The sequence below is a fragment of the Apteryx mantelli genome, chromosome 25 (assembly GCF_036417845.1).
Source record: "Apteryx mantelli isolate bAptMan1 chromosome 25, bAptMan1.hap1, whole genome shotgun sequence".
Taxonomy (NCBI): Eukaryota; Metazoa; Chordata; class Aves; order Apterygiformes; family Apterygidae; genus Apteryx; species Apteryx mantelli.
Window position 1 is genome coordinate 6791639 of NC_090002.1, and position 27381 is coordinate 6819019.

A 27381-nucleotide genomic window follows, 5' to 3' on the forward strand; every position below is an offset into this window, starting at 1 on the left:
GTGGGCGAGCGATGGAGGCACCGAGCCGCTGCCCCGAGCTCGCTTGCCCCAGCTCTCCTTGCCCGTGGGCCGCGTCCAAGCTCTCCTTCCTCCCGGCCCAAGGGTCACGGACGCTCTCCTGAGCCCCAAACGGAGGAGATGCCTGGCAGCTCGGTGCCTCCCTCCTCGGAGCCGGGAGAGGTGCCAGTCCGAAATGCAAACCCAGCCCCTGGGCAAGAAGGGTTTTACCCTTCCGCCGTCCTCTGCCCAGACCCCCGGCCCCATCCCTGCCCGCCGGCGGGACGTGGTGGCTGTCGGCGTCCCAGGAGGAGCTCAGCTCATTGCCCAGCTTCAGCCCTGAAGCAAGAGCCGTGGCAAAGATTTGGGGGGGGAAGCGCTCGGCTCCAAGGCTGAGCTCTTGCTTGTGACCGGCTCTTGTTGCCTTGATGGCAAACGCAGGGAGAAAAACCACACCGGCGAGCAAGACCTGGGAGATCCCGGCGCTCTCCATCGTCTCCGCTGGAAAACCACCCCGAGAGCAGCCCCGGGCCAAGAGAAACCCCCAAAGAAAGGCTGGGAGAGCGCTAGAAAGGTTCTTAAATATTTAGTTCCGATTTATTTAAAGTCAAGTCAGTCTGTGGATGCTATTTATATTATTAAAAACACTTGGAGGTTTGTACTTCTAGCAAAAATATACATTTCAGTTTGAGGGTCGTTACACTGTCGGGAGGGGGGATGAGCAAAAAGGTCCTCAGGCGACAAAAATGCGAGTCCCGCGGCCCCGGGGCCGGTGCTGAGCAGGGGCCGCCGGGGGCCAGGGAAAAGACAAATCCATGGCTCGGTCCGGCACGCTCCCACCTCCGCTTCCTTCTCCGAGGGGACTTCAAAGTGCTTCAGCAACGTTAATTCCTAGAGGGCCTCCCGCCACCCCCCGAGGTAGGGAAGGGAAAGGGGCCCTTTGGGATAGAGGGCAGAGGAACCGAGGCACGGAAAGGAGCCGGAGGAGCGCGGCGCGGCCGTGGGCATCGCCGAGGGCACGGGCACGGCCCGGCACGGGGCAGGCGCAGGTTTCGGGGCCGCCGCGGGAGCAGGCAGTCCCGTAACACAGAGGGGAAGCAGAGCACTCTTCCCCTTGGGGTTTTAAAGGAATTATTGCACCAGGGGAAAATCTGCTACCCTGAAGAGGAGGAAAAATAAAATCAAACTGACTAATTAAATCCCCCGAGGCCCCTGGGGATTATCAGTACTTTAATAAGGCTGCTCGGGACACACAGGACCACAAGCTGCGGGCGGGTAAGTGCTGCTTCTCAGGTCACGCGCTGTCGCCCAGCGAGGGGCCTCGGCCTGTCCCCGGCTCCATCTTCCCTCCGGGAGCGAGGGCGACGCAGCCCCCCAGTGCTGGGCTCCCTATCCGGGCACCTGCAGCACCGTGGGTCTTTCGCTACCACTGCTAAAGCGGCAAGGTGAAGTCCCAGCGCTGCACCAGGAGGGCACGGCGAGTCCGGCCGCTTCCCCCCGCCAGGCCCCATGGGCCAGGAGGTCCCTGGTTTTGTGGCCATCCCACCCTTCCCTCCCCCTTTACAAATCCTTGGCTTTTATACTGTTTTACAGCTCTTTGCAACGAACGTTTGAATTAATCCTCCCGTTGACGCTACGAGGGGGAGGGCAGGTGACCACCCGGCTCCCTTTTACAGGTGGGGAAACCGAGGCAGGGCAGTTAACAGACAAGTCAAAGGCCACGCAGAAGGCTGGGGGCAATACCAGGCTGCCCTGCAGCAGTTCGGGCCTCCCGCTCCCCCTAATGCTGCTGTTCGGCTCTCGGGGGGCTGCTCTGCTGGCGCGCCAGCCTGGAAAGCGTGGGATTGCCGGATCCGAGCTCTTCTGCGGCTCCCCCCGGGCCGGGGCTGCCACGTGCTCTGTGGCGCAGGGCGCGCTGCAGGGAGAGGGGACCGTGCCCTGCTGCTGCGGGTCCCCAGCCCGCGAGCAAGCGCTTCTGAGGGCCCAGCAAAAGCCTTTTCAACATCGAGGGCTCTGCCTGGGGCCAGTGGGAGCTGGCCACGACTCTCCAGGGGGAAGAGCAGCCCCTTCACGCCGGTGTTGCCGGAAGGCTTTGGCTTGCTTTGGCACTAGCAGGGGGGACAGCGCCAGCCCATCGCCCCACGCTGCCGGGGAGCCTCTTCTGACCACGCCGCTGACTGCGCTGCAAAACCCCAGGAGCTCTGGCTTGGGAAGGGAGCTGCAAGAAAAACTGCAGCCTCTGACATCGGATCCCCCAACCCCACCCAGCCCCAGGCCTGCCCCTGGCCCTGCACGGACCTCAGGCCTTTCGGCAGCTCACGTCTGCTCAGAACGGCCTGGGGCAGATACCGGAAGCAAGGGCATTCCGGTTTCTGCCAAACCCTTTCCCTCCCATCCCTCCCTGTCACCCTGGGGAGGTGCCAAGGGCCCCCCCCTCTGAAACGGGGGTACCAGGAGCAAGGGCCACGCAGTGTGTGCTCGCGCACCGACGAGGGCTCCCGCGCGTCGCTCGTGCAAGGCAGAGATCACATGATTCTTACTGGAGATATGAACACGCCGTACAGCGAGGGGGGACTGCAGCTGAGGGTCTCTTCTGCTAGAACAGCTGTACCCGTCTTCAAACACTTTCCCTTTTCTTTGGAAAAGAGAGAAATTTCTTTTCATTACACTGTCCTAGACTTCACAGCTCAGGACTAAGTCTTCAGAGTGCAATACAAAAAGAAAATAAAGATATGCTGTAAGTGCTGTTGCTGGCCCTGCCGGAAAACTGCACCAGGCTCTGGTCTCCTATCAACCAGAGCCTCCCCTCACCGTTCCCAAGCTGCCACAGGAACCCCACCATCTGTGGCATGTAAACCAGCTGGCTGCTCCAGAGGCAGTGGGGAGCAGCGGAAGAGCAGGGCCACAGTAACGGAAACAGTAGTTTATGATTTGCCTTTGTAAATTCGTTAGTGTGTGTTAATGGAAGCCCTGGCCTACCAGGTGGCGGCTGCAAAATCTTACGGTGTCTTGCCCTATGTACCGTACGTCAGCAACATGTAGAAAAGAGTTTCCAGTAGAAGAAACGGAAGACATAGGGAAAGGTTTTCTTTGTTTTTGTACAAAGAGTCTTGCTGGGAATCCATGGCTTCGATATCTCATAAATAACAGCTCCTTAGTACATGTCCTTGTAGATCTCCTGCAGAAGCGGGTGCAGAGATGTCTCTGTCTCTGTCTTCTTGATCTTCTGCACCAGCTGGGCGTGCTCCGTCACCAGTTGCCGCAGGTCGGCCATCTTCTGCAGCAGCTTGGGGAAGAGGTACTGAGCGTCCGGGTGGTTGGTCTGCAGGTGAAACTCCAGCGCTCGGAGGATGTTGTCTTGTATCTCCTCCACCTGCTTCACGTTCATCAGGCCAGGGCGGTCTGTGGAAGGGGAGAGACAAGGTAGCCATGGGGTGGCATAGCCCTCCAAAGCACACGCTGCTCCCGGGGAAACAGAGAAGGGGAGTGTAACCCACCCACCATCACTCTAAGCTGGTCAACTAGACAAGGGGAGAAAAGTTTGTCCTCGGAAAACACATCCCACAGCAGCGTATGAGGAAGGAGATGCCACATCTATGCTCCTTGTTCTTGGTTCAAGCTTTCTAGGCATCACCACCACAGTGAAGCTTTGGTTTCAAACTGTTCAGTCCTTCTCTCATCCCCCTAAGATACTCCTGGCCTCATCCAGGCCAGCAAATCACCTGCTGAACCGCAGGGTCAGCTGCAGACCAGCCCCACCACCCCCCAAGTGAGGAAGGACTTTTCCTGATGCTCAGGCAACTGAGAGCACCCACTCACCTCCACACAGGATAATGGCAGCCACAAACAGAGACAGGTCACTGTCATCCAGCTCCAGCGCATTGAACTTCACAGCAAACTCAAATTTGGGCTCCATGATCTCATTGAAGGGCTTGCGCAGGCTACGCAGGAACTCACGGGTCACAAACCCGTTCCCGTTGGCCACCAACAGCCCATCCTTGTTCATGATGGAGGCCAGCATGGCAAAGATGGCCTCGTGCACCCCGTACTTGAGCAGAGTCACTTGGTCGTTCAAGTAGAGGCCTACAAAGCTGGGGATGCTCTTGGCAAACTCAGTGAGCTCCCGCACAGTCTCCACCGTGGTGCACTGGCAGCGGTAGAAGACGTGGACTCCAATCTCCTTGTAGGGAGGAATACCGTTCACTAGCTGTTTCCAGACCAGTCCCTTTTCTGCCTGCCACAAGGTGTCCATGTCATGGATCACAAAAGGCTGCTTGAAAGAGAAGCAAGCTGTTAGAAACCAGCCACGGAGCCTTGAGCCACCAGCTCTATCAAGGACACTTGCATTTGTCTGACTGTCCCTGTTGAACCTTTGCTGTCCTCTCGCCACTGGGGCTCATGGTACCCAAGCAATCCGCACCCACATACAACAGTGGAAGTCAGCAGAGCAATGGGAATTTTCCCAGCAAGGGGCAGGGCTTATACAGCCCTTCTGGCTGCAGTTGGCAACTGGTGCATGTGAAATAGTTACAGCAGGACAGAGATGTTGAGCATCTCCAAGAGAATAGCCCCCCGCGCTGGTCGCAGCCAGCCCTGCCTGCCCCAGGGAGGGAACTTACTGGGGTGCTGCTGGCCTTCCCGGTCAAGATACCTCTCGCCTTCTTTTTGGTCATGTTGAAGTTTTTCAGGTAGGCGTTGTAGATGTGCTTGGAGAAAGCTTTCAGGTCGGCCACCTGCGGGTTCTGGCAGCTGATCTCATTTGCTGTCAGCCCCGCCACCAGCTTCCTCTTCTCAGCCTCCGGCATGCGGCCAAAGCGGATCGCTGCAAGGGATCAAAACCAGTCAGTCAGGGAGACCTGGGAGGACCCCAGGAGACACCTCCAGGGAGGCAGGGGTCTGCTCTGCCACCACAGGCATAGGTCTGTTCGTGAACACCTGCAAGTACACTACACAACGCCCCTCCAGGGCTCCAATTCCTCCAACATCAACACCTTTATAGACCAGCCATTATTGCTACACTTGGCAACACAACCTCACACTAAAGCTCTCATTACCACTCATTTGGGTTCTCTCACAAGCCCTGCTTCTCAGATAAACATCTTGGCTAGGCCAGGAACAAGATGGTTACGCCTAAAGTTTAAAAATCGCAGGACAGAAGAGCAATCTATGTGCTGAGTTCCTGCTGGGTCAACCCATAGCGGGAAGCCATGGGCCTAGAGCCAGTCTGCAAGGCGGGAACCAGTGGCAATAAAACACTTGGCTTCACAGCCAGTGACTAGGACACATCCTTGCAAGAGAACAGGCCCACCCTGGTATGGAAGAAAGGGTTGAAGAGTCAAAGGTCCAAAGCACTGGGTTTGAAAGAACATGATTCTCCAGCAAGAACAAAGCCAAGAGATGAAGCAAGCTGCACACAGCATCCCCCACATGAATCCTTCAGAGCAAGTGCTGCTCTGCTCTGGGCTCACATGGTAGATGGCCCAGTGGCACATGGCACCCAGCTCGCCGGACCTGTGGACACTCACCGTTATGCGACATGCCCAGCGAGAGGCATTTCTGGAAGCGGCAATACTGGCATTTGTTCCGGTTCTTCTTCTGAATCTTGCAGCTCCGCTCACACTTCTCATACTCCAGCTTCATGCGGATCGTCCGGCGGAAGAAACCCTGCAGGGAGGCGGCACAGAGCCGGACGCAGAGCAGGGAGACAAGGGAACAGCAGTGTTAGCAGTTGTGGTTCAGGACCACGCTGACTTATTACTCCCAGGAGCCTTGTGGAGGTTCAGTTGTGTGGGGAGGAAGCAGAGATGGTGGGGCAGGGCCCTCTCATCCTCCGCTCGGTATCTTTGACACAAGAAGAGCCTCTATCACAAGAAGAGCTCAGGTGGTGGGAGAAGGGGGCTGCAGAGGAGGAATCGCAGCCCCTGGGTCCGGTGCTGGAGAACTGCATGTGTGATACTGCACATATCCAGCAGGGAGGGATGGAGGAACAGGCTCCGGGCAGCAGGCCTGCCCCAGCCTGCAGGAATGTCTGGCAGGACCAGGGCCGGCTAACACAGCCCTGCTGGCATCTGCTGTGGGGGAAAGAATTTGAGGCACATCCAAGCAGCAGCCAGCTATCCCAGGGGGATAAACACACAGCTCACTGCTGATCCGCAGCACAGAATGGCCAGAAAGCATCTTTAAAAGCAAAGCCAGGATCCTCATGGGGATAGAAGGATTTGGCTTATAAAGTAAAGCACAGTGGGGTAAGATTCTAGCTATTAGCATCTCAGCTTCCTCCCCCAGGACAGTATTTGTGTGCCTGTCTGTACTCTCCATGCTCTCAGGACAAGTTGCAAATGATTTTTTTACAATCACTTAACCCTGCGTCCCTGCTTTGCTGTAGACCTCTTTGCCTGAAGAGGAGTCATGTCCTCTGGAGTTTAACCTCTGCTTGGCATTGCTGAACCAAACGCTTCCCAGGGCCAGCCTACCTTGCAGCCCTCGCAGGCATGCACGCCGTAGTGAAACCCCGAGGCTTTGTCTCCGCAGACCCTGCACTCCACGTTCAGCGTTCCTGAGGCCGCCTCCTCGCAGCCCATCTGCAGCTGGTCCGACAGGGAGGGAGAGGAGCTCTGCGAAAGGTCTGCAAACATGCAAAGAGAAACGTCCTTTTGGGTAGTAGCCATAAGCACAGAGTCGCATCTAACTCCTCCAACAGTAGGGCTGACAAAGAATCGCCAGCACTGTCCCAGCCTGTCACTGGCGTTGCATTTGGACAGTTAACTCCTGAGATTAGGCACTGGCTACAGGCTGGTGTCACGCACAGAGCCAAGAGCACTTCCAGCACTCCCAGCGCCCAAGAGACTCCACATCAATGTTCATTTCTTCCTTTTGGCATTCCTGTTTCAGCAGTGAAACCCAACCAGCGAATTTTATAATCCCCAGCTGGCAGACCTCTGACACGGAGCTGCCGAGCTGGATTGCCCAGGGCTCTGGGGAAGGCTCTTTAGCAGCAACAAAACTTCCTCTCCCAGCTCCTACAATCAGTTTGCACTGAAGACTTAAAGAAGCTGACCAGGGAAACGTTCTCAGGCACCCTGGGAATCCTCCCCCCCCCCAACATGCACAATCTGGGACACAACATTACCCACCTGTCCTTCCCATTTCTACCTCCCAACCCTTTGCCAATTGCTGTGCAGTGAGTCACCTTCTCACTGCAGAGGAAGAAATAAGCTTCCCCATAACTTGGCTCTTGACAAATTAATTCACAAAAGAGACTAAAATAAGCCAAACTCTGTTCACATGCAGGTCCTCTGCCCTTTGCAGCTGAACACACTGCCCAGAGGACATGGCTGCAGCCAGCACCTGATGCTCCCAGGGAAGATGAGCTCCTGCAGTGGTTCCTTGGTAGCATGAAGTTAGCTACGGCAGGAGGAGGGATTTGCTCCTGCCTATTGGTGCCTCCACTCAGGCAGCTTCTGCCACCGCAGCCGGTCCCACTTGGCGAAGCTGCCTTGTCGCCTCCCGCACACCCTTGGTGGACCCACAGGTCCCAGCTGGGTCCGTGCCACTCACCTGTGTAGCTGCTTGAAGGCAGCGAGCTGTCTGGTCCTCCGTTTGGGTCTGAGGCTCCGCTTGCCACCATCACTGCCTCTTCCTCTTCCTCCTCCTCTTCCCTGACCTCAGGTACTTCCTCCTGTAGTTGTTCCATAATTGATCACCCCTCAGTGCCAAGACTGCAATCCCTGTCATAGCTCTGGCATCATCCGCGTCTATCCGAGATGGACCCTACCAGGCTGTTCCCGCTAGCCTGCAGGGAAGAGAGAAGACGCACGGGGTCAGCTCTAAATGCCCCACGAAAATACCTCGGCAACAGCGGAGAGGAGGGCAGAGCAGTGCAAACCCATGATAACCCTGCTCTGGTTTTTCTCCTTATTCAGGGAGCCAAGCAGGCCCCGGGGCCTTTTAAAGATCTCTTCACTCTTTGGTATAAACGCTCTGCAGGACTTGATTTGCAGTAAGCAAAACAGGATCATGTTTAAACCCCAGCATAGAGCCCAGAGCACAGATCAGCCCAGGGAGCTGCCTGGGCTTCTGCCCAGGGACCTGGGGCCCAGGGCTCCCCAGCTTGCCGGTACTGTGTACCCCACAGCAGCAGCACTGCCCTGGGCAATGTCCCCAAGGTGGTAAGGACATCGCCCGGGGATGTCACAGCAGTACCCCAGGCTGGGCGTTTGGCAGAGCCAACGTACTGCTGCTTCCAAACTTCGCAGGCTGCAGGCGGGGAAGGCTTCGGCCGAATGCAGGACCATCGTCAGCCCAGGCACCTTGGCATCTCCCCAAGGCTCCCGGTGCACGAGGGAGAACTGCCACCACCAGCACTGCGTTAGAAGCAGGGAAGCTGCATCCCAGACCTTGCCCAAGGCCAGGCGAGGAGTCAGCAACAGGACAGGGAGCCCAGTACCCGAAACACGAGGGGCTGCATTCAACTGTGTAACTTCACGCATCCGCCTGATGCCGAGGCTGCATTTACCCGCTACGGTCAGCAAACAGGGACCCTTGAGAGCACAACTCGTCCTGTCCCCCAGGAAAGATCAAGGTACCAACAGCTTCGCCCTCCATCCCCACCTACCCAAGGCAAAGCTCGGACTCGTGGACGACGGCACGAGGAGAGCGGCTGAGGAGGGCGCAGGGGCTCCGGGCCCACGGCGAGGAAGTGCCGGGAGAGCCAGGCTGGGCGCAGCAGCGCGCGGTGGCCGAAAGCCCCAGGCCCCCGCGTGAGCTAGCCGCGAGACCGATCGCTTCCTGCCATCCCCCGTGCTCCGCGGCGTTCGCGCTCCTTCCAGTTACAGCGCTCCCAGTCGCAGCGTCTGTGTTTATTTTTATTCATCATGTTGTAACTGGCCGCGGTTCCTCTGCCAAGAGCCACTCAGTGAAACGTGTTCCTGTTGCTCCGCACAGCTGCCGGGCCGGGTTGAGCCACGGGGTCTAGCAGCGTGATCGCGACATGCCGTACAATCCAGCTAGTGTCTTAATCCCGTGTTTCCTGTGGGAGGACCGGCAACAGCCCCGGCCTCCCCCCTCACGCTTCCTCTCCTTGTTTGTATTAGTCCATCCCAAACAGCCCAAAAAAAACTCAGGCCGTGCAAGCGTTGACGACGCATCGCCTGCACCGGGACCAGTGCAGAGCCCGCGGCGGGGCTCTGCAAGGAGAGGATCGGAGCAATGGCCCGAGCACGACCACCCGGCGAGGGCACGCTTCCCGCAGCCGGCCTGGCGCAGCCTCCCCAGGCCCCCGGGCAGGCGTTCGCCTGGACACTGGCATCTGCTGCTGCTGGGGAAGGGTAGGGAGGGATGGAGAAGGACCTCTTCCCCTTGCTCGACTCTTCAGCAACTGGTGACAGACAAACCTACGGGTTGTCGGCACAGAGAATTCGTTCTGCTGCTCGTGCTCAAGCCCACATTACGGCACGGGGCTTGCTGCAGTTTCTGGGAGGCTTTTGCTGGGGGGCAGCAGTGACCCACGACTCCCCGGTCTCGTTTTCCCCCCTCAGCAGAACCCCAACCCCAGCATTTCAGACTTGGGCCACAGCTCTCCTTCGGCTTGCTGGAGAGCCCTCGGTGCAGAGCAAGGTCAGAGTTCCCTGCAAGATCAAGCAAGCAACAGATGGTGCCAAGGCAGAGGACAAAACTAGCAAACAGGAGGTTGAACGCAAACACAGGGCAAAGCCAGGATCCAAGTCACCTCCAGGAGCCGGTGCCGCACCAGAGCCTCGGTCTGCTGGGGGCAAAAGCACTTTGCTTTTCCCCTCTAAGCTGGGAAATTAGATTTGCAGAAAAGACCATACGCAGCTCCATTTCAAGGAGCTGGGACAAGTACGTTCCAGGCAACTGGAAAGCATAATTGCCCTGTTTTCTTTACAGCAGGAGCAGGCAGAGAGGCAGGGCGGTGCGTGCGCTTAAACAAGTGTGGAGCGCTCCCTTTTAGTGCCTCCCCAAGAGCACTGAGGGACCATTCAAGGGCTCTGTTATCCTTGGCCTCCTCTCACACATCCCGCTCGGTGGGACATGGCGCACACGCAGGAAAACCTATTCATCAGAGAGGGAGTGTAATGAGCTGAATCTTTCTTTTTAAAGGCTACATATAGATGAATGCACAAACATCAGGAAAACGCTTTTGCCTAGAAAAGCAGTTAATGGGGGAAGTCTGTGGCAGGAGAAACCAGTCTACAGTGGAAAATACATCCAGCATCACCTTATTCAGCTTATTAGCTCTCCTTTGTCTCTGGCATCCATCAGAAAAGGTAAGCACAGGCCACTTATTTTAAACCCAGTGCAGATGTAGCCCTCTGCGAAGCCTCCTCAGCTTCCCAGCGCATTGCCGCTGGAATAACACCGGCACATTCCTCCAGCTGCGCTGCTGGCACGCTGTCCCCCGCGGCGTCACGCCGGGCTGGGGCTCGCGGAGGCACGGCCTCGCCTGCAAGCCGGAGAGAGCGCCAGCCCGGCCCCATCCTGCAAATGGGCCAGCTGTGCTTAGGCCTACGCAGCACCAGCCAAATTCCCGTGCCGGGGTGAGAAATGAGTCTTAGCACCCCATAAGGTGCTGGGTCAGCCTTGCTGAGCACCAGGCTTTACTTACACAGGGAACGACGACGCAGGGACAGCCTGGGTGACCTGCTGGGCCCTCCTGGCTTCGCGCTCTGCTGTTCCAGCCACAGCAATCGGGCTGCACACCCGCACCGGCACAGTCGGCAGCCTCAGACCATCACCCCGTCTCTACAGACTACTCAGTGCTGTGTATTTCTGGGGTGGCAGCTAGAGCCTGTGACATGCAACTCGCTCCCCAAAAGCCACCAAAGCAACCCCGAACCTCTGCTCACGGCCCTGAGAGGGAGACGGGGAAAAGCAGAGGGCTAAACGCATTCAGACAGCAACACTGGAGCTGGGGCTCCAGCTGAGGTTCCCCAAGTGAATGCAGGCCTCCGAGCAAGAACAGGGATTCAGATCCCACCCTTCAAGAGTGGCTGGAGAGCCAAAGAGAAAAGTTTTTACCGGAAAGCTCTGAATTTATTGTTTTAACATCATCTTGCAGGCCAAGAGTATGGGGGCCTGGTCAGAGGGGAGCTGAGAACTGTTTGCACACCTGCCTTTTCCTTAGCTGTTTTCCAAACAACAGGGATGGAGAAAGGGGGAGGATGAAAAGGAGCCTTCACCCCCTGCATCCGGCAGAGGAAAGGCCAGGCAGCGGCAGCCGGGATGAAAGGCAGGGCACGGGCTGTGCCCGCGCACCCCGGCACGGAGCGAGCCGGCTCGGCAGGGCCCTGCGCTGCCGGAGGAGAGCTGCAGACCCTCCGCCCTCCCCGCTGCGGCTCGGGGCACTGGCGTGGCAGCAAAACCGCGCCACGCGCAGAGATTTCAGGGCCTTACTTTCAGCAAGGTTTCAGCCGGAGTATTAAGTTCAGTGTAAAGAACATGCCAGTGTTGACTTGATTAAAACAGGCGAAAACAGCTCATTTGATTTCTTTTAGCGCTGGATTCTTCTGGCACGCGTAGAAGGGAAGCGCACGGAGAGAGTGAACAATGGTGCCAGCCTCCAGGATGCTTCGCTCCGTCCCAGGCACCGGGAAGATTCCCTCCTACCAGCCCCATCCCTCCAGAAGAGCAAAGGCGAGCACTTGGGGACAGCAGCTGTTTGCACAGGCTCACACAAACAGTGACGAGTACAACAGGGGACGTGCCACCTCTCTGCTCCATCCCACGGCACACACTCGCTCCTCCTTTCCCTTGTGAGCTGGGCATCCCAGGAAGCTGGAGCATCCCAAAGGTTTCCGTCTGAACTCCCCTCTGAGAGCAAGGAGGGATCTGCCCTGCCAGCAGCTCTCCTTGGCAGCCCGGCCCCAGGCAGGGTTTTCCCAGCCCTGCCGCACCGTCGTGGGACAGCGCTGGGCGATGGCTGCATGGACGGCTGAGGATGTCCAGAGCATCCTTCTCACCTCCGGGAATGCCCCGGCCTCTCCGTGCACCTCCGTGTCTAGCTCCCGAGCGGGCAGAATAAGAGGAATAACAACTAGGTCTCCTCCCCTTGCCAAAAAAGCCGCCTGCTGGTGCACAGCGCGTGAGGGCTTCGAGCTGCAGGGAGAAGGACAGATTCCTGCCCGGAGCACCCACCCCCTTTTTCCCACCCCCTTTCAGCAGCTGTCACAGCACAGCGACGGAAGGAGAGGATGGAAACGAGGACAGGGGGCCGTGAATCCCTCCTTAAGCTTCTCCGGAGAAATCAGGCAAATCTGTTTCCCTTCCTCTTCCCACAGGATGGGAACAAGCACCTCGTGACTGACTCTGTCCTTGCCTCAATCCCTGTTCAAATGAGCTTCCGCAACTCTGGACGCGACACCACGCTCCCGCGTAACAGCCTGTAACCGTCGGAGGGTCAGTTTGTTGGCTGGGGGCTGAGCGAGCCTCCGGGTTTGGGCAGAAGCCTGCTGGCCGCAGCACCTCGCCTGTAGCTCCCGTGCTGCAAACAGCATGGGCAACAGGTTTCTCTTTGCTAAAACCAGGAGCAGGCGCCTACGCCGGGCTGAAGCCTACTCTCAGCTGAGCAGGGATGGAGGCAGGGACATGGCACAATGGGGAAAAAAGATAAGGAAAAAAAATAGGATCTGCACAAAGGAGGAGAAGGCAGCCATCAGTGGAGCACACACACAGCGCCAGCATGTCGGGGCTTGTAACAAAATTAAAGTTAGACAAATCTTCAGCCCCAAGGTGAAGCATGGACCCACTGAAACGAATGGCAATATCGCTCTGGAGCTGAGCAAGATCCAAGCTTCCATCCCAGCGTTTAGTAACCTGCAGCTCACACACCGTGGCCTAAAACTCTTCCCGGCTGATTAGCATTTAAACCCTGAAGCTGAGTTCAGAGAGGGCAGACGCTGACAAACCAGTGAGGAAGCGCCACTTCCCCATGGTCCGAGCGTAGGAGGGGAGGCACGGTGGTGCGGCGGGGAAGCCGGGTTTCTTGCCAGTATTAAAATACTGCACACCGAGCAAAGGGTCACAAGAAAGGGACGTGCGTTTCAACACAGACACCGGGGCGCTGGCAGCCAGACAGCTACAAAATAAGAGCAAGGAAGTACTCCTATTAGAAGGACCTCATCGTTAAAACAGGTGTAGTTTCCCTGGTGGTGAGCTCAGGCAAGAAGCAATTTCAGCACGCTCGCTGGGGTGGAGAGATGACTCCTCCATCTCCCCCCAGGAGAACATACATTTGTTTCTAATATATTTATACAGATGGGAGTTGGAGGCAGCTCCCAGCCAAGTCCCCGTTGTACTTTGGAGTGTCCCAACACAAGATTCCTCCCTGGAAGATGGGAATTTCCAAGCAAAGCAAAGTGCCAAAAAAGGCTTTAACCTCCCAACGGACACAGCTCACCAAGCTGCTCCACTCAAAGCTCTGGTTCCTTGAGTTATTGCACCAGGAATTGGGAAAGGAAACCAATTTACCACGGGAGCACTCCTGAATTAACTTTTGTCCGGATGAATAAAAATGCATTAGCCAAATTCAAGGTCAACAGAAGTGAATCCTTTTGGAAGGGGTGAGAGGAGAACTCAACCCTCTGCACATCGGTGCTTTCTGTGATATGCAGCACATACTGAATCCACACAAAAACTGAACTGAATCCATAAAAAAATTTAATCACATCTTGTTAGCCACTATTTGCAGATGTCCCTTGGGTTGCATCACTCTTTCCAGTATCTGTTGATCAAGTACCTGTCTCTATTCCTTCTTCTACATGTCAACTACTACTACTAAAAGCCAAGGAAGAGGTAAGCAGATGCTGCAATACAGGAAAGGTAACTAAGTGCAAAAAACAGGATAGGCAAACACTAAAAACATGTTTGGTTTTGGTCTTGAAAGATCAGCATGCCTCCTCATTAGCTAATGAGATCTCAGCAGCACTTACTTCCCATGTGCTTTCTCCCGCACTCAGAAGTCTTGGCCGCGAGGCAGGCTTCACGCAGCAAGAAACTGTGAGCAGCCACCAAAGCTAGCAGGGAAGAGCGCTCCCAGCATACGGCCCCAGCCAGCACCGACGCTCAGGGCCAGATTTTCCCCTTAAAGGATCCGTTCAGACATTGCACGGCAAGTCCCACCACGCCAGTCCACGTCCGGGGGCTTCGTCACCCGAACTCCCCCACCTGGTGAAGGCTGATCGATTTAAAAAACAAGTGAACAGACACCTGAAAGGCTGCAGCTATGTTGTCTGTACATCGAGTTTGGCCACAGTAAAAGTTTAGCCTGCTTGCAGGTCCTTCTTACTAATGGTGGCATGGAAGCAAGTTAAACTCTACTTAGCAGCAAAGGAGGAGAAGCCAAGGTCCCTCCAGAGCCCAGACGCAGCTCGGACATTACATACACTCCTTGGCATCCCCAAGCAGACAGTGCTTTCTTGCTGTAAACCAAACACATGATTCATTACAGAGCAAGCCCACACACTACTGCGTGCCTCTTCCAGGAAGAACCAGAGCATCTCCTGCCGCAACACTCACGGGTCACCGAGTCTGCAAAGGCACCGCTCAGCCACGAGTGCACTCAGGTCCCCTGACCTTCCCTCCAACGCTGCTCCCTGACAGGCTGATATCTGCTTTTCACAAAGGACGAGCCCAGCTGACTGAGAAGCAGGGTGCTGCCTGAGCTGCTATTATCACATGGCTACTAATTACTCAGAAACATGTGACAGAGAGGTACAGGAGATTCCCTTGCTTGCCTTGAGCAGTCAGGCTTGCCAAAATGAATCATACATCTACCATATGTTTTAACTCACCCGCTTCCTGGACACGGAGAAAAAAAAGTTACGAAACCTCACTGATTCTTCTCTTTTTGTACCACAATTGACGCTGTCCCCAAAAACAGGTCACCATATTTTGCTCCAAAAGCAACTTGCTGCTCTCTCCCCTCTGCTGGGTTTCTTGGGAAAGCAAAAGGCATTGCAGAAACAGCAGCAAATCAGACTTTGGGCAATCAGCCCAACTCAGACCCACAATATCATGCAAAAGGAGTCTCTCTTGGGCTGTCCATCTCCTGCAATCCATGTTTCAGGAGCTGAAGACATCCCTTGCTCCAGAAGCTCCAAACAAGCATTTGAGGTGCTGCAAAATCTTGAGTTGGCACACATTAGGAGAAGGTTAATGCTGCAGCATGAATCATCCCTACACATCTTCCCCTCTTTCCGGCAAGGGACTCTGTACCCTCTTCAGCTCCTAATGAGCTGGGCTCTGCAGATCCCTCTTACAAAAGGGGGTAACAGCAGGGCACGCAGTGAAGAGCTGAGCAGCCGCAAGTTACCTAAAGTCCCGCTTCGTGACCTTCAGCAATTCCTGTCAACCCCTGTGCCTCTATTTCCTCCTTTGTCCGAAAGGAATTAGGTTTTACACTGCTTGCTTCCTTCCTGATCCTTTCCTTGCTGCACGAGCCAACAGAGACAGCATGTTTTGGAAATGCAGAGGAACAATGACGTTGGGCATTATTGTGTTTATTCCCGTGTTACGGATTTTGACACCTGCTCATGGTCACGCTCCGCAAGGCTCGCCTTCCCAGCCCCCCGGGCCAGCACAACACACTGCTCGTGACAGTCTTGTCCCTCTGCACATTCCCGTACACAGTGTTTCCAGGATTACTTTCAGCAAATAAACTGGCCAGCCTCATCCTGGAAATTGCTGACTGATATTTGTGTTTTGCTGTCAACTCGGGGCAGTTCCCAGCATACAGAGAGGCAGGAGAGGGGTGTGTGTTTCTGACTCACTGGAACAAGGACCACAGCCAAGAAGCAAGCAGGTACCAGAAAGGTGACACCACCAGGGCGTCTTAGCATTGGAAAGTGAACAGAAGTGGTGCCATTTGAGAAGATCATTAATTCCAGCAGTGAGAAAGGACCATCCCCACATCATGCCAGGGCACGGCAGGGGCTGCCTGACCAGTCTCATGATCTTAGGCAATATATTCCTCCCCTGCCTGCCCAGTCCTCAGGGCTGCCTGTGGGCTCTTCTGGCTCCAGAGCAGGCAGGAAGGCCGGCCGGCCATCGTGTTGCTTTCGGCAAAACAGACAACCCCCATACAACATCTGCTCCCTGGCTTACCAGCTTCGCAAAACAAGCTTGTTCCACACTGCGTACAGACCAACCACTTCAGGCAGCAAGTCAAAAAGGCAATCTGCTGTCTTCTCTCTACCTCCTAAGCTCTGGAGACAACGGGAGGGCCTGGGCTAGCTCTTCTAGGCTGGCTGCTGGGAAGCTGCGACAGGGCTTTGGGAACCAGACTTCAAACTTAGCGCACAATCTTCACAACACTGCTGGGGGAGAGACACAAAGCAGCTTGCATGGGGCTGCAGAGATGGTTAGCATCAGCAGAGGACTTTGTCCATGGGCTTCTGTCCCGCTCTTGTCCCCCCATACGTACCCAATGCCCCAGCACAGCATTTTATATGTGCTGCACACATCTACAGGGCTGTACAAGCCTCAGCTGCTGCTCCACAAGTTCTAATTTTCACTTCCCTGCTTCTTCTCTGGAAATGCCAGAGAAGCCTTCTGGGAACCATTACCCTTTCTTTTATGATCCTGAAGGAAGGGGAGGTTGGTGGCTCAGAGGACTCAGTAACCTGCTATAAATTGATGCTTTCTGAAACTCCTGAAGTCCTGCTGTGCGTTATTCCAAGGCGCTTGTTTGCTTACAGACCCCTTGTCCTCACGGACCTGAGCAAGCCATGTGGAAGGATCTGGTTTCAGGAACATCAATAATTATAGAACAGGACTGACCAAGGGAGGAGCTTGCAGGAACAGCAACAACATTACCCAAGGCAGACAGTGGGTATGAGGTGTTACAGGCTCAAAGCACCATTTAAATGGAAAACCAGGAAAGCGGCAAGTGAAACAAGCTGACAGGCTGGCTGTCACTGCAAACTCCAGTTAGAGCACTTTATTTGCAGGAAGACTGGGTGGCAGCGAGTGACACTGCCTTTCCGCACCATTGCTCACACCAGAACGTGTTTCAGTTCTTCCTGAAGTCTCAGTGTCACTGCGACATCAGTGAGCATCACCCATACTTCAGACAGGGCAATCAGATCCACAGGGAATTGATGGGGAAAGGCAAAAGTTGGAAACGGAACCCAGGAGTCCTGACTGTTCCAAAACAGCAGAATAAAACCAAGTTTCCTCTGACCGGCGTTTGCAACTCTATCAGCAGTAGGCCAACGGATCCACAGCTAGCTCCAAATGGTAAGCATGTGCATGCAGCCGGTTGTCTGGGACCAAATGCCCAGCAGGCCAGTAAGACTTCTTGCTAGGCTGCCAGTTCTCCAAGATCCAGGAAACTGCCTACAAAAAAACAGTAGCACACCTCCTCCTCTTTGCAGCATCTGGGATTTTAGATCCCATGTGCTAACCAGAAAAAGTCTACCAGCCTGTAAGTTTTCCTATACTTTCTCTCGGACTTCCAGAAGAGTGCTACTAGTTTTGTAGACCCTGGCAAAACATCCTGGGCACTAGCCATTCAGCTCTGATCCCAGGACACAGCTGACATTGAGTGATTATGCCCAGGCACAAGTTCAGATGATTCAGCAGGGCCTGGGAATGTACACACTGAAACTGTCAGAACAAATCCCCATGTTCACTTCATCTCTATTTCAACCACAGAGCAGAAAAAAAGAGCAAATTCCAGTTTGAGTGCATCTGTCTCCTTACAGAAAACTCCTGAGAGCGTTAAAATAACTTTGTTACTCAAACTAGTTCAACATCCTCTTAGGGAACTGGAGAATGATGTTTCCTTACTATTTTTGGCCACATCCATACAGTAAAAGCCGACTGGAAGAGCAGAGTTTCCCCACGTTTTCAACAGCGATACAAACAGCGAGTCTGTCAGCATGATCCTGCCAAGACACCTCTGCCAATTAGAAGATCTTAGTGTGCGCTCCTGACCATTTGGATTTCTGCCTCAGCCTCTGGAAACCGAAATACTCGAGCAAAGCATTAGCACCGTTCACAACACCCTCATGTCTTTGGCATGATCTTGGGTCTCCAGAAAGAGAAGCAGAGGTACAAAGAAGTCGATAACACTATCGCTTCCTGATACGGCGAGCTGGTGGGGGGTCAGCAGACCCCCCAAGCTCCAACCTCAAGCCCACGCTCACTGTCAGCCTCCATAGAGCCCAGTGTCCATAAGTTGCACGATGTAACAACACCTACCCACATGGACATGGGAGCCCGCAAACTTGCTGCACGAGTGCCTGACTGCCAGCCCTCATGCGGTTAACAGCTTCCAAGGTCTAACAGCTCTAGTGAAATCCACATAATCAACTTAAAAGTGAAAAGTGGACCTAGGCATTTTCAGGAATATTCCAGATTTGCATTAAGATGAAACTGAGACTTCTATTAAAAAAAAAAAAAAAAAAAAAAAAAAAAAGAGCTTCTAAAAAGGCAGGCAGGATGAGGATTTGAACTCAGGTTTCCAACTCTGAGGTGACCACACTGAACACTGGTCATTTTGAATGTGCCTCACCTGTCCCCTCTTGGGCCTGACAAACTTTTTCCTAATGAACTTCACCACCACTAGTTTGTTTCAGAGTAAAGCTTGTTTTAACAGACCATCAAAAATGTTTCCCTATCAGTTCAAATAGGAAAGCGCATCCTCCCTTTTAAACCACCAGGACCACTTCCTGTCTCCATCCCACATCTCCACTGTGGAGTTCAACTTGCACGTTCTGGCTTTTGCTATTTAGAATTCCAGGTCCCAGATCGGGGCAAACCAGGTAATGCAGCATTAGGGCAATGTTTCTTGCTAACACGGACATTATCTGACTGATGCTATCCACGAGCCTCAGAAAGACATGTTCCAGCTTGACCCAGCACCACGAGAAACATCATGATTTCTGGCCTATGCTTTAATCCTCCCACCTCCTCTCGGTCAGGATTCCTCTCCAAACCACAGCTGCCGCAAAACCCACACCTTTGAGCAGGACCTGTGCAAGGGGATCCCCGGGGCACCAACACACATGCTGCCTTTAGCGACCATGCTGCAGGAAGCACCCCAACACATGTGTGTACTTTAGAGCCCTTTAGAAAGCCGGTTTGAAAGATCTGACCCAAATGACCTCAGACTATTCAAAAACTCTTCGCAAGGTCTTAAAAGGACAGAGGGTTTTCCAGATACTATGATTACAGTTGGGAAGTTCAGAGCATTTCAAGAAGTTATTTTGAAACTACGCTGTAGCTTGAGTCAGTTCTGCTCTGTAGCCCTGTTGCAATTGAGCAGGGTTCCACTGAATGACATGTAAAATCATTTCTTTTGGGGAAAAGGCATTTAACAATCCCCTTGACCAAAAGGCTTCATATTGGCACCATTCTACTCTGAACCCTGCTTTAGCAAAGCAATTTGCAAATCATTCCGCTAATGTAAGTGCATTTCACGATATAGAATAAAAAAAAAAAAAAATTAGTTCTGCTACAGAAAAATCCTGCTAATACTCACTATGAAAATCCCTTCTGCTTGTTCCGTCTTCCTCAGAGTTGGAGAGATTACTGCAACAATAACCAGTAGTACACGTTTGAATAGCGACACTTTTCGAAAAGCGGGTTGCTCTGCAGTACTTATGAGGAACCAGCTATACAGCTTGACAAATCTGTGGCTCTCAGCAAGTGCAACTGTTCCTGCTATAAAGCAGGGGAGCCAGTACAAATCACCAACTCAGCGAACCCCTCTAGAACTTCCTAGTCCGAACACGCCAGGCCAGGGCTTCTGACAGCAAACGATTTCTCAGCCCTAAGCACTGTAACATCATCTCACTCGACTGAAACCATTTGCATGTCAGGTCCCACTGCGTGAAGGAATCCAAGAATCGCTTGTTGTGCTAGTCCCTCTGTCTCTAAGAACGTTTGCAGATTTCCAGTTCATAATTCAAGAGCTACAGATGATACATTCTCCGAAACACAACAAGATGTGCTGTACAAGAATACAGATTTGTCAACAGGCGACACATTAGAGAGGAGGAGACCACTTAACATCAGTAATCAATTCTGCACAACAATGCTTTTCTGATCAACAAAGCCTTATGTGGCTCATTACAAAACCCCTTCCGCACACCACACAGATCCTTGGAAGTTCATGTCTCAAATGCCAAAACAGACACAGCAAAACAGTTGCACAAACTTTAGGAGACTCATATTTTATACAGAAAACCACATCTCTGTCCAGCCAAATCCCTCAGATGTGTGTCGCAGCAGAAGTAAATCAACCCCCTACACACAGCAACAGCACTGTTACAAGCTACATGAAGCATTTGGGTGCAACACGACTGCACTGTAGTTAAAGAGTGAAGAATTTCAAGCATCACCTCAGAGGTCTATGGTAGGACAACGGTCCTCTGAGCACATATCTACCATGTCCTCAGAAACCCCATTTCAGCTCTGTAATAACCCGGTCAGTTTTTGTCTGTGTTAGGCAGTTACATAATAATAGATGATATAGATATCGCTGTCAGACTGCGTGTCCAGACAGTTAGACAATTATTTACCTAAGCATGGTTCATTATCTCAGCCATCCTCCCCAGCCTAGAAGAGGCAATTTCAGTTGTAAAATCACAGTGAAATAATCAAAAATTTATTTGCTATACTTCAAAAGGTAACAGTCTGCTCAGAGAAACAGGACTAGACCATGGTACTTAGACCACACTCCTAAGCAGCACTGTAAAGAATATATTCAGAAGCTGAACAAAAACAAGGGATCGAATTTAATTTGGGAAATTTAAGAAAGTCTAAGTGTGGGGACATGAGTAAAACTTGCTAAAAGCAAGCTGCACTTCACATGCTCTTCCCTATCCCAAATGTTTAAAAACATAAGTAGGTAAGTGTTTTGGTAGATCGCATGCATGTGGAAGGGAAGGGTTACCTCTCTGGAGCAGCTGTCCCCGTCTGCCTGTTGGTAAAAGCCACCGTTTAGTTACCATGTCAGCATGGAGAGCTGAAAATCGAAGTAATCTGCAAGAGAACACAACATGAATTTCCACTGCTGTGCTGAAGGCCAGATATTTATGCTGCTGAAGAGCTGGGATGGGTCCAGCTACAGCTCTGAGATTTAAACACACACTCCCTCTACAGCATGCTGAAACCATATGCTGGGGTGACTCCCCTTGTGTTGTGCAGAGAAAGGCAGACGGAGTCTGCATGCGATCACAACCACATTCTGGAGGCTTTCACAGCTTTTTCACATTGGGAGTCAGAGCTATTTCCAGATGTCCCAGAGGAGATGTCTGCACCCCCCGATCAGCCTCTGAGCTGGGAGATCCTCATCGGAACATTATCTTCATTTTATATCATCAGCATTTGGGGTTGACTACGCTGGACTTTTACGACAATGTGTTACGCTGATGCTAAAGCACGGATCTCATTGAAAAGGTCTATTATGGCCATAAGGTTATTTGTTTACTTCACATACTTAATCCATCTTTAAGAGGCTGCAAGAAGGTTACTGCAACTTTAACTTCCCTCTTGGATGGCTGAAACTTAACGATTCAACAGAGAATTCACTCCTGCTGGTCTCCCTGATAACTTTGCAAATAGCATTGTACTAATTTCAAGCACAGGAGAGCAATAAGAGACCAGTGCTGGGAAAAAAAAAACCCAAAAAACAGCTTATGAGACTTTGAACTAGAGGACTTAGAGAAAATATGTTCTATTTTTAGACACAGTTATGCAGACTAACTGGACTAACATATCAAACAAAGATGCTGTGAACATGATGCTACTTGAACCCACGTACCCTCCCTGACATTACACAGGCTTAGCTGCTCCTCCCACACCAATGGAAAAGCCCCGTTTTGTATTGCTACATCTTTCAACAAGAGACGACGCATACGGCAGCCAAGCGCTCGCGAACAAATGCAGCATCACCAGCCTCTGACCAAGAATAGGGCAGCTCCGCAAGGCAAGCCGGCAGTTTCAGGGCAGGGGCCGAATCCCGTCTAGCGTGGCATTACCTCCTGCACCTCCTCGGTCTGACGTTACACCATGAGCTACGGCTGCTCACAGCAGCACGACAACAACAAGAGGAGAAAGCAAATCCCCTGCTCCAGAAGCCAGAGCCTCGACTCCTTGTGCTCCTGGACTATTAGCGCGAGTGCAGATGGCATTTCCCATGTGGTCAAGCAGTCTCAGGTACATCCAGGGGAGGGCATGAGCGTGAAACCCGCTGACATAATTATAGCCCCTTCCAGTGAAGCATCTTCCTCTTTACAGTCAAAAATATAAAACAGCAACAAAAAAAACCCACAGTCCCCCTTGAAGAAAATGGTTACCTTCATTTTAAAGGTAGGAAGCTGAGACGCAAGCAGCTCTGCACACAGGTAACTCTGCACGAAGGTCACCAAGTGAGCAGAGGAGCACGGGTCCAACGCCCAGCCCTCCGCTTTAGTGGTGGCCATAAAACACACACACAGCAATTCACTTTCAAGGCAGGATGTTATAGCTACAGCAAGTTTCTCATCCCCCTTCCCAAAATGGAAAGTAGTTTTTCCTAAATGCCCAAGACAAAGTTTTTTCATTAATCCCCTTGATGGGGAATGATAATAAACTCATTACATCTCCACTGGCACATCAGGAGTGGGCTTTCTCATCTCCACCAGCAATAAAACCCATCCCAGGTTTGGTAACAAAGCGAAACGTTGACATTGTCAACGATCGCATGAATCACGCGTCGAGAGTGCACAAATCACCCGCTGAGCTTGCTCCCACCACACACTCCAGGACAGCTCACTCCTGCTGCCAGAGATCTGAGAATTAAAACTAACTTACTGGCTCACAGCTCAATGCCGGGGCATGTCCCATCACCATCGCGCACAAGGCAGTACTTGCACAATGCAGCAGGGCATGGAAGGAACCTGCCAGCACAGCGCTCCTGAAAGCTCCCTCGCTTATTCTAAGTTGGCACAGAATAAGTCAGAGAAAACTCACATTTCAGCACAACTGGGAGTATGCTCGTATCAGAAGGGAAAGGGGAATCGACGTAGGAGCAAGGGAGCCTGGAAGAAACTCTCTCCAGAGGAGGGCAAAGCAGTTCAGGAGCTAGAAATGGGACACGGACTGTTTCATACCAGGGTCACTGGTTCAAAATCCAGATATGACCCACAGTCATTGCCATCTGACAGCAGTCCAAATGCCTAGGGAAAAGGGTGAGGCTGGCATACTGCAGCCCGGCCTCTCCCGGAGCAGAGCCACGGAGCGAGGTCACTGCTGCCACCGGCCGCTCTCGGAGCAAGGGGCTCAGATCTACAGGGGCGATCACAGCTGCATCCTCTTTCTGCACTCGGATCCCGCTGAATCAGCACATTGCCAGGACCCCACAGCACCTCACAAGTCTGCTCACCACTGCCCAACCACAGGAAACACCCGGCCCCTTTCACAGGGGCTCTCCCGACACACGTGGGCTCAGCAGACCGATTCCTTCCCGTGAGCGCTATGTTCACTAGCACGCACAAGGCCTCCCAGGACAGCTGTTTGAAAGGAGAGATTGCCAAAGCTGACTCCAGGAGATAAGTCATGCTGGGAGGCTGTTTGAGGCAATGCAGTTACTAGATACAATGCAATCGATGATAGACAGATGCTTTAGGAAAAGCAGAGATGGGATTGTTACGCAGGGTTAGTAATCTCTACTGTCCCACTGACGAGCTGCGTCTTCAGCTGCTTGGCCTCTCTGTGCCTTGATTTTCCATCCATAAACCAGGGACACTAAAACACACCTATCTCATAAGCACGTTTTGAGCCTTAAATCATCAGTTTCTGTGAATAGGTTTGAGCCCTTCTGATCACAAGCAAATAAGGCAGCAAAACATCATCTGAGGTAGGGGCAGTGCACACAAACTCTTGGAAGTACAGCAAGGACAGGAGCACTTCTGAGCAAGCGAAAAGGGAAGGTCAAAGCTCACCTGGGGGGAGACAGTTCAACATAACGATGGGATCCTTGTGGACGATAATAACAGAGCTTGGAGCTAGCTAACAAGGAAGGAAAAAATGCAACAGGTTGGTAGAACAAAACGAAGGAGGGAAAGGGGAGGGGAAAGAAGATTAGGTATCTCATTTAAATGTCCTGTCACCTACTTCTGTGTGCTCCTTTACCTTTCACCCAGGATTTTACAAGCGCTTTATACATTTATTAAGCAACCAACCCAGCTAGCAAAGCAGGTACCACCTTTCTGCATTCAGCTACGAGCATCTGCAGCACTAGCCGTCGCTTCCAGCCCAAAACACCTGGACAGTGCCGAGACTTGGAGCTTGCAGACGTTCACCTCAGACAAGCACATCTCACGAGGGAGCAATGTGATCTCTGCACAGAGCTCTCAAGTCCTTTAGAGTCACTGTATAATAAAGGTAGCACTACCCCCACTTTAGAGCTGGAAAAGGTGAGGCAGAGAAAGTAAACATCTTTTATCTGAGACTTCAAGGAAAGCTGCAGCAGCTTTCCCTGACATATGGAGCAGAATATGGAGATACATCATTACAGGTCTCCCAGTCTAATTGCAAACCCATGCTGCCGGTGCAGAACCAGGCATCCCACATCTGCCACCATCAGATCCCAGTCTCACTTTCCCTCCGGGGCCACAAGCTCCCCTTCAAAACTCCCCCTTCGGGCCGTGAGTTGCTGCAAAGCCAACCTGCCCTCCGTGGGGTGATGCACGCCTGCAGCAAAGCCTAGCCCCAGACAAGGGCTCCCAGTGACACCGGAGTGCCCCCACGAAGCCTCCTGCTTCTCCTCCTTCCAGCTTCAGACCCTGACAGTGCCCCTCACCGGTACCCTAAAATCCCAGGCGAGTTCCTCCTTCACCTGCCCTCCCAGCCCCCTCCAAATCACTGCCCCACAAGTCCCTGTCTCCTCTACCCTCAAACCCATGCCAGCAGAGCTCTCTGCCCCGTCCACCCCACAACCTCAGAAATTATCCATGACCCATACACCCCATCTCCTCAAACCTACACCCTCAGAGAGCCCCCGGCCTCACCCTCCATCCCCTGCTCCCCACTGCCCCCACGAAGCCTCATCCCCGTCCCCCATCCCACACCACAGCCCCCTACCGCTGTCTTCTTCTGCCCTTCTGCCCCATGCCCCTGCCTCATACCTTCTGCCTCCCCATGCACTCACAGTGCCCCACATCTCAGTCCCATGACCCCATCTCCTTCCACCCACACCCCCAAAACCCCTGCCCCGCTGCACCATACCCCCAGGGCCCAGCCCCCTGCCCACATCCCCACCCCCGAACTCCCCAAGACCCCTGCCCCAGCCCCACACCCCAAGGCTTCTGCTCCAGCTCAACACCCCGTCCCCCCACTTGCTTCCATGCAACCCAGCCCCACACCCCTGTGTCCCTGACCCCCACATGCCCCATGTCCCTGTCCCCCACATGCCCGTCCCCCCCGCCCCACACCCCTGTGTCCCTGACCCCCACATACCCCATGTCCCTGACCCCCACATGCCCCACGTCCCTGTCCCCCACATGCCCGTCCCCCCCGCCCCACACCCTTCTGTCCCTGACCCCCACGTACCCCATGTCCCTGTCCCCCTCACCTCCACCCCCCTGCCCCCTAGCCCCCCACATCCCCCTACCCCCTGCCCCACACCCCTGGGCCCTCTCTGCCCCCCACGTACCCCGGGCCCCCCACACCCCCTCCCCACACTCATGGCCCCCCGCCCCCGGGACCCTCCGCCCCCTCCACCCCACAGCCCCGGGCCCCCCCCCCACCCCGGTGCCCCGCTCTCACCTCCCGCGGCGGCCCCGGGCGCGCGCTTCCCCCCGCCGCCGGCGCACCGCTGCCCCCCACCCCCGCACGTCACACGCGCCCGCCCTGACGCCACCGCATACCCAGCGCCCCGCAGCCAATCGCTGCCGCCGGGAAGTCGTTACCGCATCACCACGGCAACGGCCCAAGCCCGCCCCGCCCCGCCCCTTCCCGCCTCCCCGCGCCCCCTAGCGGACGCCGGCGCCACCCTCATGGGACATGTAGGCGCTGCCCGCAGGGCATGCTGGGTAGGGTAGGCGGCGGGTGGGGGGGGGGGTAGCTAAGATGGCGGGGAGTGGCGTTGCGCGATGAGGCCCCTACGGGCTCCCTCTGCCGCGGGGAGGTGTCTCCTCGGCCCAGAGGAGCCAGGCTGGTCCCTTAGCACCCTCAGCGTCACTGCCCACATCCCACAGACCATGCTGCCATCCCTGACAGAAACCTGCCATGGCTGACAGAAACCCGTCACGGCCACCCCATGGCAACTCCCTTCCCGGTGTGCTCTAATAAAATAGGAGACCCTAGCACTAACCAGTGGGTCGCATGCTCCAGCCCGCGCTATACTGGAACTGAGAAGATCTCTCCCGGGAGACACTTAACTTGGAAAACGAAACCTGGGACTTGCGATCCAAAGAGCTGCAGACCCGAGCTCTGCCAGGCCAGGTCTTTCATCAAAAGCTGTGGTGCCTTCATGTCACACTGCTCCAGGTGCCTGTGTGGGCTCTGGGGCGCTCCTCCCCTTCCTAATCCCAGCCGATCACGGGTTTTTGTCCCCTCCAGAGCTAGATTAACTGCCTGTCCAGAGTGTTGCAAGCTTTTTGTTGTCAATACCATACTTGAGCTCTTTGATGGGGCTAATTTTACACTTTCACAGCCCTGGGTAAACCACAGTGGTGGTAATCAGATAGGTGATGTCGCATTTGAAAGGCACGGGGACTGTTCCTGCTGCAGTTACTCAAGGGGTAAGCGCAGAGCTCGGGAGACGTTAGTGCAAACGTAACCACAATCAGGACTGGGCCTCCTGTATCTGAAAATGCAGAACCCCGAGCCGGTGGCACAGGGATGTGGGAGTGTCGGTGGAGCTGCAGGCTCGGTGTTGCAGAAGATTCACGTAAGGACCTGCAAGGCCCTTTCAGACTACAAACACACACAACATTGCACTGCAAGGTGCTGCAAGAGGTTTCCCACCAGTGACCCCACGGGTGACACTTCTGTACCCGCATTCCTGTGGGTACAGCCTTTGGGACAGGATGGTGGAAGCTTACCAGAGCAGAGCCGCGCTGTTTCCCAGTCCCTCAGCGAGCTCTCCCTTGTGATCCTCCTGCCAGAGTCTGTTTTTAGCCCGGGCGCAATGACAATGCACATCAATTGCTGACTTAGGCAAGGCTCCAGCCCTCGACTGGACACACCAGGATGATGAGACAGACCCAGGCACATCCACAGTTGGCTGCTGATCAAAGGCAGGTGATGATACGGGTGCCTTCTGTGCGTCCACGCCTGCCCTTGCTTGCAGCAATTAAGGTATAGAGTTTTGCTGCATGAGAACTCAGCTCTCAAGAGCAAAAACAATGCTCCAGTGAGTTGCTTTAAGGAAGG

The 27381-nt window shown here is 54.0% G+C and overlaps 1 protein-coding gene across 3 annotated transcripts; it reads right to left on the minus strand.

Moving 5' to 3' along the window:
- Positions 1–552: 552 nt before the first annotated feature.
- On the minus strand, positions 553–25792 carry PPARD (peroxisome proliferator activated receptor delta). 3 transcript variants are annotated; one of them, XM_067310619.1, is made up of 9 exons: positions 25771–25785; positions 23946–24012; positions 20915–21003; positions 7555–7789; positions 6471–6622; positions 5523–5661; positions 4617–4819; positions 3817–4267; positions 553–3399 (listed from the first exon to the last, which is right to left on the minus strand). In XM_067310619.1, the coding sequence occupies exons 4-9, from the start codon at positions 7688–7690 to the stop codon at positions 3152–3154; spliced, it is 1329 nt and encodes a 442-aa protein (XP_067166720.1). In that variant the 5' UTR covers positions 7691–7789; positions 20915–21003; positions 23946–24012; positions 25771–25785; the 3' UTR covers positions 553–3151. The 3 variants fall into 3 exon arrangements, with proteins under 3 accessions (XP_067166720.1, XP_067166718.1, XP_067166719.1); XM_067310617.1 differs by having other exon boundaries at positions 3817–4270; XM_067310618.1 differs by lacking the exon at positions 23946–24012 and having other exon boundaries at positions 3817–4270; positions 25771–25792.
- Positions 25793–27381: the final 1589 nt, after the last annotated feature.

Coding starts and splice junctions, on each gene's coding strand:
- PPARD (XM_067310618.1), bottom strand. CDS start 7,690: ATGGAACAACTACAGGAGGAAGTACCTGAGGTCAGGGAAGAGGAGGAG. Junction 4,820..5,522: donor GCTGGGCATGTCGCATAACG/GTGAGTGTCCAC, acceptor GATCCCTTGCAG/CGATCCGCTTTGGCCGCATG. Junction 4,271..4,616: donor GGAAGGCCAGCAGCACCCCA/GTAAGTTCCCTC, acceptor TTCTCTTTCAAG/CAGCCTTTTGTGATCCATGA.